Source organism: Sebastes fasciatus, chromosome 21, assembly GCF_043250625.1.
Source record: "Sebastes fasciatus isolate fSebFas1 chromosome 21, fSebFas1.pri, whole genome shotgun sequence".
Taxonomy (NCBI): domain Eukaryota; kingdom Metazoa; phylum Chordata; class Actinopteri; order Perciformes; family Sebastidae; genus Sebastes; species Sebastes fasciatus.
Window position 1 is genome coordinate 21,402,923 of NC_133815.1, and position 18,365 is coordinate 21,421,287.

Sequence of the window (18,365 nt, forward strand, 5' to 3'; positions counted from 1 at the left end):
TGGTGTGCAAAAATAAAATATTACAGTTTATTTTTTATAACCAATTCTTTCTCATAATGTGTATTTGTTTTAGTCTTTACACACTATAGCATTTTATTCTCAATTTAAAAAAAATAAATCATAATTTTATGATGACGTATCCAACTAAAATGACGTAACAGATAAATCAGATAAAAATATTTTTTATTAAATAATGCTATTTAGTGTATATTTAGTGTAATCTATTTATGCTGCTTTTATTGCCACAAAGTGCAACAATGTTTACGTTCAACATCCTCACTCCGCAACATTGTTGCAATTCTCTGTGAGCTCATTATCTGCTCCACGGTCCTGGCAGGTTGTAAAATATATTTCATTTCGGTAAAAGCTTCCGTACATGTGACAACTCATCAATACTAGATTTATCAACTTTTGCACAATACGTAATGGCAACAAGACTTCAACAAATAAATGGCGATGTTTCTTTAACAGGAGTACAAACAATGTACTTTGCTCTTCAAGGACCTTGATGCATCGTTTCCATTCAGCCATTGAACTGGGAAGAGTAGGGTCCATACTGTTGTGGTTTTTAGTGCGACCTATATGTGGATTTTAAAAGGTAAAATGTTGCTATTTCACTTATATTAGGAATCATTCTGTGGTTTAAGGTGAAACTACTCGGTCGCCTGGTGTCGTCGGTGAAGAGCAGCAGGGCTATAATGTCTGGAGCGGCCGGTGGTGGTGGAGGAGGAGGCTCCTCCTGTCAGGGCGCAGCAGCGGCAGCCAGTTGCAGCTCCGCCGGCTCTCCCTACGCTGCTGCAGCCGGAGGAGGCGCAGGGGTGGCCGGGAGACTGCCAGCTCGGGTGCTGGAGCACATTTTCTCGTATTTGGAGTTGTCCGACTTGATGCGTTGTGCGTTGGTCTGCTGGCATTGGAACAATATCCTGGCGGATGAAAACAGCGAGGTGTGGCGCAGCCTCTGCAGCCGGTCTTTGAGCGATGAAGCTATGCGATCTGACATCCTGTGCAACCTGCCTACCTACAGGGGGAAAGTAGGTTTACCAATACACTGCTGTACCGTGATTATTGACAAACTCCATTAAAAAAATCTGCCCGTTTAGCTCTGCAAACACCTTCACGTAACGTGACTGATAGTGTGGTAAACTGCACACTGTCTTCAGGATGAACCTATAAGCTACGATACTGTATGCCAGAACACCCTAGTGATTCATGCCCAGTCTTTTAAAAACAAAAACAAAGTAATGTACAAAATAAATGTGTATGTTTGCTGAAAATCTGAAAAATTGGCAGATTCTTAAATGGGGTTTGGTGTAGGGATTTAAATCATGTTTTGTTGTCATTAGCTCACATAAAATCATGGAATCCTATTTTATTATAGGGCCCAATGTTGAGGTTACTGTTGTTGTTTATTGTTGCATAACTCTGTGCACCAAATACAAGGAAATACCAGGCACACTGAAAGTGAAACCTGTTTTTAGAGCAGTCTCTGAATGGGACTGTGTATGAAATTATTCTCAATTTTCCATGGGACCCAAAATTGTTACTTCCCCTCAAGGAACCTTGGAGGTCCCTAGACCTCATTTTGAGAACCACTGATCCAGCTTTAGTTGCACATGCTGCCCTTGAAAATGCCAAAATAAAAACTGAAGTGAAGTTGAGGGAAAAATTATAGCTGAAGTAATTCTGCTAAATATCTCCTCCATATAGATTTAGTCTTTCATTGGAGAATAGCGATTAATTTATCTCAAATTACAATAGTAGCCATAACAATTCTGTCCTGCATGGTAGAAAAGCTAAAGTCCATGACCATGTCTCACCTTGTTTATGCAAGCATCTATACATAGGATATGTTTCCCAGATCTCAGTTCACCATCAAATATGAGATGGCTATTTCCTTTTTATGTCTGTTAACTGTTTTAACTACAACACTTTCAAAATATGATGTTATGAAATATGCCATTTTAACATTTTTTGCACCATTATACAGAATTTAATAACAGCATCTTTCATACCTCAATGTCTATTCACAATATCAGTTGTCCCTGTCCGATCGTCTTCTACAGCTCAAAGCCTTCCAGCATGCTCTGAGCTCCCACGACTGCTCCCGTAATGTTTACGTGAAGAAGAACGGCTTCACCCTGCACCGCAACCCTATTGCCCAGAGCACGGATGGTGCACGAGGCAAAATTGGCTTTTTGGAAGGGAGGCACGCCTGGGAGATCTGGTGGGAAGGCCCTCTCGGCACCGTGGCGGTGATAGGCCTCGCCACGAAGCGGGCGTCCATGCAGTGCCAGGGCTACGTGGCCCTGCTGGGCAGCGATGACCAGAGCTGGGGTTGGAACCTGGTCGACAACAACCTGCTTCACAACGGAGAGGTCAATGGAAACTTCCCCCAGTGTAACAATGCACCAAAATATCAGGTAGGAGGATAGTTTTACCCTCATCGGATTTTAGATCATCCAAAAATAATGTGTGGAATGAATTTTGGAGCTATGTTTGTTGTCTTTTTTTAAAAATGTATTAATTATTCGGCATTCATTTTGTTTGTCCACAGATTGGAGAGAGAATACGAGTGATTCTAGACATGGATGACAAGACGCTAGCCTTTGAGAGAGGTTTTGAGTTTCTTGGAATAGCGTTTCGTGGACTGCCCAAAGCCTGCCTGTTCCCTGCCGTCTCTGCAGTATACGGCAACACTGAAGTCACCATGGTGTACCTGGGAAAACCTCTAGACGGCTAGAAGCAAAGTAACCTGTGCCACCAATAAAACTAAGAGGCCACTGGCGAGTGCGGGACTTTTTCTGTCAACAGGCTGCCAACTCTGTTTGTTGCACCGTTTCAAAAGGTTTTGGAGGCCAAGGGGGTCATGTTCCTTCCAAACAGAATAACTATTCACATACACAAAGAGAACTGTCCACATTCCTACTGCAGCTCGACATAAGGAGACAGTTTTTTGGACTGGATAAACTACAGGGAGAAGGAATGTGTGGGGACTGTCATAAACATGTTTCTGTATCAGCGTGGAAGTGTCCACTTTTACAGTTTAGCTGCTGGACTATTTTATTTACAGGATAGGGGAACATTATTTAATTCCATGCGAACATTTACTTGAGATTTTATGTCTGCTTAAACGAGGCCAAAACTCTTAAAAACTGTGGCAAATACTTTACGACATAATTTTAACAAGTGAAACAGTAGTTGTTACCGATAGCTATCTGTTGTATGAGTTAATGGAAACAGATCATCGTGGATTTACACAGTTTAACTAGAATCGACGACTGGATTATAATAGTTATATGCCAAATCAATGTGACCTGATGTTATATTTTGCTATGGGAAAACATAGAGGACATGCGGACCAACCGTCATGCATGTGCATGGATACTGGCGTGTGAAGTATAACATCTGAACCTTTTTAATATACCTATCCAGTAATGGTGGAAACTATAGCTGTATCATGTTAATGTGTCCTTTTTAAATGTGCTACCGTAGTATTACACACTATTTATTTCTTGGTTTTATCTATGGTACTATAGATACTGTATGGTAATAAGGCCTGAAAATAAAGTCTACATGGTGCCACTCTTAAAGATGGTTTGATGATTGATGTGTGCTTCTGCACGGCTGTCCGATTACACTACATGCTTGCTATATTAACCAGCCACATGAATTTATATTTGTTTGGAGGCTAGAAACACAAGGATGCAGGATGAGTGGTACGCTTAAATAAAGCTCTGGATCATTGATGTTTAAAGTCTAGATGCTGCATGTTGTTGCTGTCCAGTGAAAACCACGTATATCTCCAAAATTTGTGATTTTGAATTAATCACAAACTGAAGAATCCTAACTTTTTTTAGCTCATGGAAAGTTGAAGTTTTGGAGATCCAGTACATGGTTTTCACAGGACAGCGATATGATATGCATGTATTGTGACTGCTGCAATAGCTAGTAGGTTACTGGTCTGTGTTGGATAAAGTAAAGAATGCAAAAGACACACTATCCAATATACAAGATTAACCATACATCATACAGATAGATTGCTAATGGTATAAATTAATTTTGCAATAACATAGGCAGTTGATACTTCATAGTATACACCACATAGTGACATACAATACGCATACAAAGCATATCAAGTTAAAGGTGCTATTAATAACATTGATAACATTCAGTCACTAGATGTCGCATTCTCCCTCCCTCGTTCCATCGCATTTACTTCATTAAAAATCGTTGCCAGGCACTTACCATCAATCTCAGCTATTTATCTGTTTTTTTCCACGCTAACTGACGGCACAGAGATACCACATGATACCAACGTTGTTTTACTATTAGCTCACAAGCCTTGTTAGAAGTAGTAACCAGATGTCAGATATTTTCCACAGAGATAAACAAAACATTCATTTTGGACTTGCCAACATTTTTAAAATGATTAATTCACAATCATAATAATTATTTTCAGGAAAAGCCATACTTCTATTCAGCACCTTTCTAAAGGCTCTGTAGATGTATTATTACATTCGGCTACATAAATATGTTATCAATAAGACCTTTAAGGCTGTCCATTCAGCTTTTACTGTAAGTGTTGAACTGATCAGCGCTATAATGAAAACTAATTTGTGCTCAGCAGTCATCGTTTCCCTGGATCAATAGAAATGTAGAAATGGAAACATATTTCAGTTATGGCTCGAGATATCAGCTATTAAGGGGCACAATAAAACCATATTGAGGCCGATGGCATTTTTATTGTAGAGAACAGGAAGTTACAGTCAGACAGCCTTTTGAATGAAGAGATTAATACCTGACCTAGCTCCTAATATTATCTATGTGTTCTAATGTTTTAAGTTCCCTTTTGGCTCCATTCACACCAGACAATACCAGTGTATTCTAAGGCACATTTATTTACAATGTACAGGCCTATTTATGCACAAATTAGTTTTTAGTCTACTGTAAATGCACACTTTTAGCCACACATAGGTGTGGCTCAAGGAGTGGCAACTTTGGTGATCCCTTGACATTTTTTTCAAGCGCCATCATGAGGTTGACATTTGTAGTTAACAGATTTACATCTCATTTTGTACAGATGTGTCCCCATAGTGTCATCATCAGGTCAAAATTTGCCCAATATTTTGGTTTATGACCAAATACTTTCAAAACAAATGGCATTCTAATTAGCCTCGGCTGCCTAAATACAACCTGTCAGAGCTGCTAGCATGGCTGTGACTCATAGTCTTGTTTGTCTAGAGTATAAGGCCAGATACACTAGTGAGTCACATTGAATCGAATACCAATTAGCAACACGTAGGCAAATAGTTTTGATACAACTCTGACAATCACCATTTTAATGAGTGCAAGGGAACTTGAGAGGCTGCGTTAACTGCTGCTGGAGTACCATACAGACTACAAAACTGAGTAAAACTACAGGAAAATGCCACCAAAATTACAACAATTTATGCCCAAAAACAGGATAACTGCATGAGCAGACAGCACAGAACCATCTGCCCTCAGCAACACTAACTAAAAGGTTGCATCAGGATATTTCCACGGCCTAAAAATACCCCGAATCAACACCTCTGACAGTCTCCTCAAAAACTGAACACGTTAAGCTTCACATAGAAATGACTGCAAGCACTGAGGTTTTAAACAACACATTCAGCTCAGCTAAATTAAAGTAATGATTTACCAGTCGGCCCTATATTCCAGTAGGCCAGTTTAGTCCAGTCGGCCCTATATTCAGATAAATTAAGCTTCTTACTTTTACTGTTGTAAACACAGAATGTCTGGTACGTCTGTTCTGGGGGAAAAAAAGATTTCACGCAGAAGCAACAGCAGTTTGTTTTGAAAGATACAGAGCCAGATAAGCATGACTCATAAATGTTAGATTAATAGAGAAAAACAACGTGCAGCACCCACAGAAGCTCAACCTTCATCAACAGGAAATAAAAGGAAAAGACATCAGAGCACTGGACACACTGTTCTGCTGCGGCGAGACCTCAGAGGGTTACCACTTCAATAAATGATTGATTGGATATGTGCTGCCAATGCTAAGAGCTTTCTGCCTATATTTGTCCCTTTGTCTTTGAATTTCCCAGAGGCTGCATATCTATCTCCTGATATGGTATGTCTAGTTTCCCGCCACTCCGTCCTGTTCTGACCCTGAACGTCTGTTTACCAGACTGCCTCATCAATGTCAGTGTCTCCATCCTTGATGGTTTTAACTGCCGGTCTGTCGCTCTACCTGTTTGGCTGAATTCCTCCTGACTGTGTTTCTAGCTGCAGTATCTGTCCATCAGCATACTGTACCTCTCTAACAATGTAAATGTGGAGGCGAGCACAACAGCTCAAATTCCTCGTCTGTTGTTCAATATCTGGAAAGATTGCAGCAGCTCTACACTATACTTAGATCATAGTAGGGGTTATTGTATTTTTCATCTGTAATTGTATATAACAAGAACAAAATGTATAGGCATTTTAATGCTATCCCCTGAAATAACTATGATCCCATGGGCTTACACCTGCAATACTAGTTTCAAATATGCAATATATCCTGTCTCCACAAGAGGACAGTGATCATCCTGTGCATGTTATGCAAAATAGCCATACACCACAGACAATCCTGGTCATGTGCAGTATGAAATCTCAAGAGGATAGAGGTTCTCCACTTTATTTTTCATTATAAATCAAGCAGGCGTTTGCTAATTGTGGAGTGAATTTTATGGTTAAACAACAGCTTAAGATATTACAAAACAAATGATGTACGTTAGAAAGATATTAGGAGCAAGAGGGGAATTACATCTGTATCTACTCTACGGTTGAGAAAACAGGTGAAGAAGAAAATTTTACTCTGAGACTCTGAGAAGCCTCCATGTTCTTTATCACCCTCAATGCTGTGGTGTTTGTTTACTGCAGGGTGACAGTTGCCCACATCACAAGATGTCACCCATGGGACTTCACACCCCAACTGCCACATCAGCTCTCAAAAATAAAATGCAAATTTTCATGCCGTACTTTTTCTTAATATGTCCTCAAATAGACAAATGAGAGTGATCGGAATTCACACTTGTGCTGCACATATTTTTCACACCACATCACACCGTGTTCAGTGTGAGAAATGCTTTCCATCCGTCTGCTCAGAATACAAGAATAACACGAGAGACAAGTGCATGCTGAGCTACAACTGTGGAAGTGGAAATGTTGCTTTATACCGCTATTTTACACACAAGGCCACTAAAAGTGACCTCGCTGGTGTAACACTAGGGGAAGGGTCAGTCATTCTGCTGAAATATAAAGCACTGTATCTCCACTGTGAAGGCAGGTTTGTTGTCAACAAGTCAGAAAGGTGTACGGTGGGGGATTAACAGAAATTCAACTGCTAAATGCATTTTAAAATTATTTCGTTTATGCAGCGTGGGTGAGAATTAAAGGTGTCATGTGGAGTTTTCTTGTAAACAAAGTTGTTTACATTCAGTGTTTCTCTACTTGACCCCAACACCAGACACCACAGCTACTGTTTACCACAGCTTATGACTTTTGAGTAACAACTGATTAGTAAAACTCTTACACTGTACTTTTGACTTCCAGCAGCTCCTGAAATTCTCAATAAAACGTATGTATGTGCCCTTTAATCCATAACTCACATCACAGGCTAATAATTGTCATATCTTCAATCAGAAATAAACAAACCAATCAGGCGAGCATTCTTAAAGGTTTACTCACCCAGAATACTTGTCGCCACATTGTTGAAAAAGTGATTAATAGTGTGATATTAAAATGGACAAATAGAGGTCTGCTGTGGTCACTCATCAAAGTATGAGGTTTATTAAGACAAGCCTGCAGAGAGAGCATGAGGGTCTGCTCAGCCGTCTCTGCTGAGTGCAGGGAGGATGTCGTAATAACAGGATGAAGATGCCAGCAAGGTCACAGAAGTAGCAAAGGTGTGTGTGTGTGTGTGTGTGTGTGTGTGTGTGTGTGTGTGTGCACAAGAACAAATAAAATGGGTGCCCACTCATAAAAACTATGCTCCATAGCACTACTAGAGGTAAAAATAATGATAACAGGGAAACTATAAATGTGCTAAATTTGAAATTCAGAGAATTAGTATAGCAGCAAACGTCCGGCCGCAAGTGAGTCCCTGTTTGTGTCCCACTGGCTAATGGCCACCGCTGTGCACTGCTTTCATACAGCGCCCACCCTCCGGTTCCCCTTCAGGTAAACACTAAAGTGTCTCTTTCAGCACTGTTGGCATTGTTTGCACTGTTCGTGCTGTTAGCATCGTTAACAAAGAGTATAAAAGCAGTCGCTGCCGCCATTTTGGACTGAAAACACTTATTATATTTATGATATTTTATTGTTCAACACAGGGCATTTCGGTAGAATATGACCATAGAATAGAAATAATATTGTTATACTTTTTAGGCAGACGTTTTACTGGCGCCTGGTAGTTGCTTTCAGTCCAAAATGGCGGAAGTGTAGCTTTGCGGCTGAGCGCTGATGTTGCAATGGAACGAACAATTGATTTTCACTTCTTGGCAATATACATTCTTTGCCGTTAGCTGCTAGACGCCGGCTCAGCCGTCGCCATGTTGAGGGGCCACGTGGAGGGAATCCCTCAATCATAGATATGCTTTGAATTTGGAATTTAGCACCACCTAAGAAAATTCTACTTTTCAATTTTGGGTTTTTTATTAAGAACTGCAACGCAAGACCAAAATGCGTTGTGTGTCTTCTGGTGCTAGCGAACGAAGCCATGAAGCCGGCCATGCTAGAGCGACATCTGATTACAAAGCACCCGGAATATCACGGCAAAAAAATTAAAATGTGTTTCTGTTGGTCACTATGAAACCTGAAGTATTTCGGTTGCAAAGTTTTAGAATACCAATAGTTCAAATGGTAGTAAGCATATGCTTATTCTGTGTTACGATTATGAGAAGGTCCTTGGAAAATGTTCTCCCCTGTATAAGGGGTCCCTGGGCCCAACAATTTGAGAATGCCTGCTCTAGTGGGCCCAAAGGTTTTGCTCTCTTTTTTAGACGTTTCAGAATAAGATTAGCTGTATATGAACACACAAACAGTAAATGCAGGAGCACGACAATAAAAACAGGTCAGTTCAACTGCTACTTTTTTTTTTTTACATTGTATGACCAGTTGATACGCTTCATCTCGGACATTTTAAGAGAGCGTCACACAACCGCGTCAATCAACCGCAACATGGAGTCATGGATTAGGACATCCTGTTGCCACACAAACTTACAACAGAGTCAGAAGTGAGAGCTGGAGATGTCCTGTGTGAAAACAGGAAGAAATCTAACATATGAACTCTCCAAGGACGCAAGGCACCATCACTTCCTGATTCCCAATTCCCTATTCTCTATCACCCATGGGTGACTACTAAGGAGATGCAAGTTAACTAGCGGAGTTGACAAAGTAAGCGTAACAAAAGACGTAGACGCAGTAGCTGGGCTTCAAGAAAGAGAACGAAAACACATGTTGTTACCTAAAGTAGCCATGTTGCAAACATATTAGTATTGAAAGTAAAGCATTCAAAGACTTCTCTATTATAGTATGCTGCAGTGATATGGTTTGTGCTGCTGTCCATCAATGTTATGCTATGTAGTATCTGGCCCAGAAGCATTGTGTGACCCTTTAACACACTACTTTGCATTCACAGACTTGAGTGTGTCTGTTTCTGTGTGTTTTGTAATGTCTGTTGCAGTGACAGGCCGAATATCAGGCAGGAAGGGTGTGTGTGTGTTGAGTGGTTTCCTCTTTAGTAGCTTGGCTGATCAGAAGAAGTCGAGGGTGTGAAGGGTGTGTTCTCGTTGGGTTTTTGTGGTTGCAGTTGTGCTACCAACCCTACTTGCCTGCACAACATCATTACTCGTCGTGGTGTTTGTGTGTGACGGAAATTTCAAACGAAAAAAAACTTGTGCTGTGCCGGTTGAGAACCCTGCACTCGCCTTCCTGTGGCCCCGGGCTCGAGAGCCTCTTTCTGATTGCAGTTTGTGTCCATGTGACTTTGGTTTCCGCTGCTCGCCTGCTTCCGCGAATAGTAAAAAGAGGCTTCAGTCAGAGCAGAGGAAGGCACGCTGAAGCTCACACATGAGAACACACTCTGCAACTGCGAGTCAACCAGCGATATGGTCAGAGGATCAACCGTCAGTGGCTTGGGAAATCCACACCTAACCACCAGCGTAAGTACATGCACCATGCACTACTCTAGTACTGCTGCACTAGTTTAGTACTGCAGTACGCTAAAAGAAGGAAACTGCATGCTTTGTCTAAAATTAGAATGTTGAATTTAAACATTTTGTATTTGAGCAAGATATCGATCATCTGTTTTTGTGCATACTAGAAATCCTGCTTGTGCTGCATAGGATGTCATAAACATTATTGTTACAACAAATATCAGCATATAAATCTAGTTTTCAATATGTTTATCAATGTTGCATAATGAGTCGTTATTCATGTTAACAAATTGATCGGTATTGCATTTGAGTAATGTCCCTTGAGTTTTGGATTGGCCACTATTAAAATTCAAAAGTTTGAAAAAACAAATGTCTTTTCAATGTAATAATGCAGATTTTTAGTTTCAGTTTATAAATGTTAAATAAACAGGTCACATATTTTATCATTAATATATTGATGAATGGGACCGTATGCTGTAGTTTTGTGCAATCCTTGTGCAATATTAGCGTGGTTTTCTCACAAACTGCCTGTATCACGGCCAGAAAAGACAAAGTAGTATTCTGCAAAAAGTGGGCAACTATCCTCCAGAACACATTATATAGTTTAGAAATTGAGTAGCGTTATTGACAGTGTTTGAAACAACAATGTAGTTAACAGTCAGCCATGCAGATTGGTGAAGATAAACTATATATAATTACTATTTTTGAACAAAAAATAACAGCAAAGTGATAAGAACAGTGATAAAATGTTGTTATAGAAAACAAAAAAAGTTTTCATATGAAAGTAAAAAAAAAACAGTGAAGGGTTTTATTGATAACAGTCCCCTAAAACAACATAGGCCTACTTCCTAATGCCATTAAAATACAAAAGAATAAAATGCGTGCAAGCCAAAAAGGAACACAAAACCACTATATTCAGTATGCGTCACGCAGTGGTTTGAATCAAAATTAGGGAAATTTTACCAAAACGTCCAGCTGCTGGTTTCTGGGAAAAAAATATGATATTATAGAGAATATATTTATTTGTGTAGGGTCAACCAGACACAACAGAAAATGTATGTGAGGATTTCATCACACTGCCATTAAAGACATATGAACACACCGTTCTCACGTTTGTCAAATCATATTTAGAACTAACATTTTAAGGTTAGGATACAATGGGTAAAATAATTTTCTCAAGGCTTCAGGAATGTTTTTAGTTATGACTAAATAATAAAAAGTTAAAAAGTTGAGTGGAAATCTTCACTCACAGTAAGAAAGTTTTTGGCATGAGTCGGTAACTGAACCCAGGCCGTGAGAACTGTATCTGTCCGTCCACTTCTCTAACCTCCACACCGCTTCAACACTTTAATGTCAAGCTGCTGTCTCGCTCTCCCGGTTTGATAATCCACTTATAGTGGAGGGATTGATTTTCCCCCAATTTTGCATGCACAGAGCACATTATTTTCATTTTAAGACATGGTGCTCATTTCAAAATGATACCATGCTCATCATCACATGCAAATCATATTAAGTATGATTTTAAACTGAATAAGAGTAAAGCTAACGCAGCATCATTCCTCCCTCTCTCCTTCTACTTGTCAACAGTGAGGATGTTAAAATGCCCGTCCACGGGCTCACTCCCATCCTGCTTTGCCTGTTACCCATGTGGAGGATCCTTACGCCGGTCTCAAGTCATCCACAAAACAGCCCATGTCCGCTGGTAAGATGTCTCTCTTTTACTCAGCTCGAACATGTCTAAATGAACCGAGTTCTCACAAACATAGTGTAGCGTAGGAGTATACAGCATATCTGATCTTATTCTAGTTTTAGGAAGAAAAGTGCCTCAACTCAGATGTACTACTTTGATAAAAAAAGAATAGCCTTTTTTGTTTTTATGTTATCATTACAACATTCATATATACTCTGATGCTGCATTCAGTGTGTATCAGATGTTCTGTAAACATGATAACGGAGACTAAAAATGTTCATGTGAACATCCTGCAGGAAATTACATATTTGGAGGGGATATTTTGTGTGCTCTGATTTTTCACACTTTGTCTCATCGGGGAAGAAAAGTGAGTAATTTATTAACTAACTCATCAAAGTTGTGTATTAAATGTTAGAATTATTATTATCATTTTCACACTAAAAGTGTCCACTTTCTAATAAGCCACAGTCATTTAACAACTTCACATTTAAATGGGTGGATTTTGTAATGGAAGTACCCTTTATTAATGACTTGATCACTTTCTAAATAGCCATGAAGTCAGCAAGTGAATAAATTCTTAATAATTGGGGCTCGGTCTGGAGGCTGTAGCTGTTTCCCAGATGGTAACTGGTTGTGAGCGGTTGACAATCTTCCTGATAAATTAAGTAGCTAAAAAAAAAGTTTTCACAATCTGACAACCCCCACATTTTTCGTATTAATGATTTATTACTGATATATTAAGCAGCAATTATTCATTTACTAAACAATAATAAAGACAGTTGTTACAACTTTCGGAAAGTGGTACACAATTAAGGAAGAAGGAAATAAGAAATGTCTGCTGTGGATTGTTATGGTTGATTTAACATTTTTAAAATGTAAATGAAGAAATAAAATTTGTCAAAACACCTCAGAGATGAAGCAACAAAAGCCGTCACTCTTTCTGACGTGATCTAAGTGCAACTGAAAAGTGGCACCCAGAAGAACAAATATTTCAACTGGTTTATTAAAACTGAAACATTTTGATGAACTGTCAACTGACTGTTAATATAATAATAATAATAATAATAATAATAATAATAATAATAATAATAATAATAATAATAATAACAATAATATGTTCAACTACTGTGTGAGTATGTGTGCATAAAGGGTGTGTTTAAAATATTTTTGGGGAACCAACGCTGTGACTTAAAACTAATTCTAAAAAGTAAACTAATTCAAAACCTGTCAAGTAAGTGATGAAAATGTACAAAGTCAATTATCACGAGGGCAACAAAACTAAGTACTACAGCCACGCTACCTGCTCTGTGAGGCTGTACTCAGGTAGAGTGGTGCTTTGAGCTAAATTCTAACATCGCCATACTACCATGTTCACAGTAACAATGCTAACATGCTGATGTTGATGCACATAATATTTACCAGGTTCACCATCTTAGTTTAGCCTAACGCTAATCAGCACTAAAAACAAAGCACAACTGAAGCTGATGGGAATGTCATTCGTTTTGCAGGTGTTTGGACATAAAGTAAAGTATTGGGCAACAAAGTCAGCTGAATTCATCTTCAAGGGACCTCAAGTATTTGTAGCAAACTTCATCACAATCAATCCATCCAGCAGTTGTTGATTTATTTCACTCTGGACCAAAGTCGTGGACCAACTGACCGACAGACTGACATCCCTAAGGACATGCCGCTAGTGTGGCTAAAAACTAAGAAAGTAAAATTTCTGATGTTAGATAAAGTGATATGAGAGGTTAAACAATCCTTTCCAAAAGGAAGCTTGCTGATATAAAGCCACAAAAGAGTAAAATCTTGTGCCGAAGCCTTGTGACTTTTGTTCCTGAACCTTGCATAATTTCTTTTACAGATACAAAGAACGGCTCTCTGCAACAATCACAAGCTCTCCTCCGTACCTGCAGGACTGCCAGACAACTTAGAGGAGCTTCAGCTCAACCACAATCACATTCAAACACTACACGATGACTCTCTTCTCCGTTACCCCTCATTAAACACCCTGAGCTTAGCTTGTAACAGTTTGGAGAAATTAGAATCAAACACTTTTCAAGACACAAAATTGTTAGAAAGCCTCAATTTAGCAAATAACGATCTTCATATTGGCTACCAAGAAACCAGTCTCGCATTAAAGACTCTACCCAGGCTTAGAGCTCTGGATCTCTCTGAGAATGAGCTCGATGATGAAATGGTGGCCACTCTGCTTGAAAATCTGACATCCCTGGAGTACCTCAATCTCTCCGGAAACCTCTTGCAGAGACTGGATGAGACCTCGTTCAGGGATCTTCACCAACTCAAAGAACTTGACCTACAGAGAAACCTCATGTACGAGATCGATGGCGCCTTCGACAGCAATCCCAAGCTTCAGCGGCTCAACTTGGCCTTCAACTACCTGCTTTGCCTGACAGACTTCCACATGACCCAACTGGTGGTCCTCAATGCCAGCCACAACTTCATCGAGTGGTTCATCTCCAGACCAGACCTTAACGACACCTTCCAGCTAGAGACACTTGATCTGTCAGATAACAAACTGCTCTTCTTTCCTTTCTTGCCGAGCCACAGCCACTTGCAGAATCTTTACCTGTCCCACAACAGCGTTAGCTTTTACGAACACTTGGCAGACAACAGCACATTCCCGAACACGACTACAACTGTTGAGTTCTACAATATGAAGAAGTACGCGGGCAACGTGACGGCTCAGCTGTGGGACGACAGCCTTCACGGCGACGTCTCCTCTCTAGAGATTTTGGATCTAAGAGGGAACCTGGTGGAGTATTTTCCTCAAGGATTCATCCAGAAAATGCCTGCCCTGTCCAGACTTCGAATGTGCACAAACTGTCTGGAAACCTTAAATCTAACGTCGGAACAGTTTTCTGGGAGCTTGTATGAGTTGGACGTTAGCAACAACAGGCTGAACCAGATCGTAGCCGATGGAGGTACGCTGACCGCTCTTGGCAATCTGACGTACCTTAACCTTAGCCTGAACAATCTTCAGTTGTTACCCTTGGGATTATTTTCCTCATTGCCAAGCCTCAGGTCAGTGGATCTCAGTTATAACAACCTCGACATTTGCCCTCCTGAGGAAGCTGAGACCAGTAAAGACACCAGCTCAGCTTGTGTGGATTGGAAAAACATTGCATCCCTAAGGCAGCTTTACCTTAAGGGATGCAACCTTAAAAGAATTCCATCATCTGCATTCGCTGGGTTGTCTCTATCACACTTGGAACTGTCCGACAACCCTGGACTCGTTGTCCAAGAATCAATACAAAGTCTCAGCAGAACTTTACAGCATCTAGGTTTAGGAAACACTCACACACAAGACTTCGACTTCTCCCATTTCCAGAGTCTGACGTTTTTAAACATTTCAAGGAACTCTCTTCCCCATCTTCCCCCTTCACTTCTAGATCTTGACCTGGAAGTGCTGGATTTGAGGGACAACAGACTGTCCACTATTCCCTCAGGTCAAGCGAACGCATTAGCCCCGAAACTGCACACTGTTTTCCTCACAGGAAATCCGTTCAACTGCTGCCAAACTGAATGGTTCAGGACATTCGAAACAACAAAGACAATCGATTTGGTCGGACAATCATACATTGAATGCGAGGATCTCTTCCAAACGACACACAGAGTGGAGCACTTCCAGTCATTCGTCTGTTTGGAGAGAGGCGGGGAATCTATGCTCTGGTACATTCTGCTTTTCGTTCCCATCTGTCTTTCTTTCGTGGGCATTTTGGTTATTGTTCTCCTCAGCTTCAAGCCCAAAATGCTACAAAAGTCAATCAAGAAGAGGTGTTTGAAGCCTACTTCTTACTGATACTTTATAAACCCTAAACAAAACCATATTTTGTACAGTATATTATTGGGAAATGTAATGTTGTCAATAAATTCAATTCATTGTAAAACTGTCTACAATAATGAAGGAACAATTCTATGATATTTAAGAAACAGGGTATTCATAGTTCACATTGATACGCTGTTAAAGTGCGGTTCAAAACCAGACCCTAAGCCTAATACCCTGATGTAAAAATGCGGCTGCGTTCTTGTGGGACTTGATGTGTGTGTGTGTGTGTGTGTGTGTGAACATATGCAGAAGTAGTGTGATGCAAGCTGTTGCTATAAGCAGCAAAGGAAACATGAAATTTCCTGTTTTGCTAAGATGTGCAGGAACTGCACAGTTCAGTATCTCAGCGAGGAGGGGTTTGAGGTTTCCTTCCCATCAGGGGGACACAGATGCAACATAGAAATGACATTCCAGTGTGTCGGTACAGATGTTATAATAAACCTTACAAACAAAGGAGAGCATAATTTCTCTACCTTTGTGCGTATGTGTGTTGTTGTTCAGAAGGCTGGTAGATCTGTGCACAGTGCCGGAGGCCTAACCAGAAAGTAACCAGAATACCGCTGTGGTGATGCTCAGGGTCATGGTGGTTGGAACATAAAAAAGAGAAACCAAAGTGAAGTTGTGTCAAAGCCTAGAAACACCATAATTTTTACATATCTTTTATGACGTAAAGTCATCAGAATCAAAACATGTTTTTTGGTGTTGCGCCTGGGTTCAACTCAGGGCAGCCGTTGACTACAGACAGACAAACAGGCTTGTGACTCGAAGATTTCTGTTTGATAATCTTTGTCCATCTTTGTACGTTATTAATAAGCAGTGTGAACAATGACTCATCCTGCACTTCTTAATTCATATTGGATGGCAAATAGAAACCAGTGTACGTCTACTTTAAAGCAAAAGTACCAGCAAATGTTGTGCCGAGGGGTACAAAAAATGAGGTTTTCAGTTTCTATCAGGAAATTAAGAGCAGGCGATATAAAGTAAAGACGTCTCGGTAACTGTTCTGACACAACGGCGTCTGATCACATTGGGAAAGACTTGCCGTCAAGAAATCATCATTTGCGGAAGGCACTTTGTCACTGGTCACAGATTGTTGACCAAGAGGAATTGAATTTGATTACTCAGCTATATTAGAAGTTAGAAGACAACTACAGAAAATAGGTTAGAGGACATTCACACAACACTGCAGCCAAACTTTGTTGCTAACTTGTGTATAAATGCATTAGATGTGATTGCACAAGCCATATTCGGTAGTTGTCACATAAAAACTATACGAATTATATCACCTCCCAGTCAAGTTTATTGTGTGCACATACATAGCACAGCAAACTTGCTAAACACACATCGATGCAGCTCATTTGTCTTTGCAAAACAACCCAGCTGTGGTTATGGGGTCCGCACTTGAAGCGAGTTACACCGCAATACAATACTCTTTACAAGAGTGAAACAATGTAGTGGTCACAGTTTCTCACAGATAAATGCAATTGTGTATAATGGAGAAGTGAAATTTGTGCTTCAGTGGTCAGATGAGATTCTTCCGAGTTGCATTCTGACTAGTCCCCTCCACCCCTCCCTTTCCAAGACTACAGTAACGTGAGGCGCCGAGTGCAAACCCGTGGTAATGCCGTTCGCCTCGCTCAGAGGCCATCCTTACCATAATAACACCACTTTAGGAGCAACGGAAGTCAGACGACGGCTGGCGGTACCACAGTTTTGCACTCACGTTACCTCTGAACTACGGTGGCCTTCAGGTAACGTACAAAATGTAGTGGTTTGTCTGTTCTGGGCTACTGTAGAAACATGGCGGACTCCGTGAAGAAGACCCGCTCCCTATGTAGATATGAAGTGCTCATTCTAAGCTAACGAAAACATGATTCTTAGTTTCAGGTGGTTACGACTAAAACATAGTTGAGAATGTTATATTCCATTTCTGCTAATAGAGCCCCTGAAATGTTACACACTGTTCCTTTAAGCAGGTATAATATACATATTTTTTTTTTACCATCTTAGTGTAGTGTGTTAGCATGCTGACATTTGCTAATAATTACACCAAATTGCAGCTGAGGCTGATGGGAATATCATTTCATGTACGATACTACAAGTAATTGGGCATAAATCACCAACAGTTCAACCGGCATTCATAGAGTCTAGCTGCTAGCAGGGCTAAAAACACAGCCTTCTTAGTAGTGACAAAATGTCTTTGACAGTGATAATACGGTGGCTACTTGTTACCCAATAACAGTGTTAACCAGCCTATTCAGCAAACACATCAGATAAGCAGCAGTTTATCTTCTCACTTCACTTTTTCACTCTCCTGATGACAAAAAGTTTGAGATACATCGCAAAAAAGACTGACATTTTGCTTTTTTTTTGCCTGCACATCAAGTGAACTTTAAGGAGGCCTAAAATGGCAGATGTCAACAAGTATTTTCTGTGCAACGTGTGACAGAAAATAAGGACCAATGAAAGAGGAAGTGTTTCTTCACAGGATCACTCATCTGATCTGAAAACCGGTTAAGGCTTACTTTATCTGAGTGAGTAGGGATATTTTTAGAGATAAAGTTGTGAAAGATAAGAAAAACATAGTCAGTCAGGTTTCGGAACGCAGAATACTGTACAAAGTTATGCTCACAGCTGAGGTTTT

At 40.2% G+C, this 18,365-nt stretch overlaps 2 protein-coding genes across 2 annotated transcripts; both read left to right on the forward strand.

Moving 5' to 3' along the window:
• Positions 1 to 525: 525 nt before the first annotated feature.
• On the forward strand, positions 526 to 3,590 carry fbxo45 (F-box protein 45). Its single transcript, XM_074621361.1, has 3 exons — positions 526 to 1,031; positions 2,064 to 2,420; positions 2,555 to 3,590. Exons 1-3 carry the CDS (start codon positions 699 to 701, stop codon positions 2,738 to 2,740), a joined length of 876 nt encoding a protein of 291 aa, XP_074477462.1. The 5' UTR covers positions 526 to 698; the 3' UTR covers positions 2,741 to 3,590.
• A 6,117-nt stretch (positions 3,591 to 9,707) lies between these two features.
• On the forward strand, positions 9,708 to 15,782 carry nrros (negative regulator of reactive oxygen species). The gene is made up of 3 exons (XM_074621372.1): positions 9,708 to 10,187; positions 11,769 to 11,883; positions 13,736 to 15,782. The coding sequence occupies exons 2-3, from the start codon at positions 11,782 to 11,784 to the stop codon at positions 15,692 to 15,694; spliced, it is 2,061 nt and encodes a 686-aa protein (XP_074477473.1). The 5' UTR covers positions 9,708 to 10,187; positions 11,769 to 11,781; the 3' UTR covers positions 15,695 to 15,782.
• Positions 15,783 to 18,365: the final 2,583 nt, after the last annotated feature.

Coding starts and splice junctions, on each gene's coding strand:
- fbxo45 (XM_074621361.1), top strand. CDS start 699: ATGTCTGGAGCGGCCGGTGGTGGTGGAGGAGGAGGCTCCTCCTGTCAG. Junction 1,032..2,063: donor TGCCTACCTACAGGGGGAAA/GTAGGTTTACCA, acceptor CGTCTTCTACAG/CTCAAAGCCTTCCAGCATGC. Junction 2,421..2,554: donor ACAATGCACCAAAATATCAG/GTAGGAGGATAG, acceptor GTTTGTCCACAG/ATTGGAGAGAGAATACGAGT.
- nrros (XM_074621372.1), top strand. CDS start 11,782: ATGCCCGTCCACGGGCTCACTCCCATCCTGCTTTGCCTGTTACCCATG. Junction 11,884..13,735: donor AAAACAGCCCATGTCCGCTG/GTAAGATGTCTC, acceptor TTTCTTTTACAG/ATACAAAGAACGGCTCTCTG.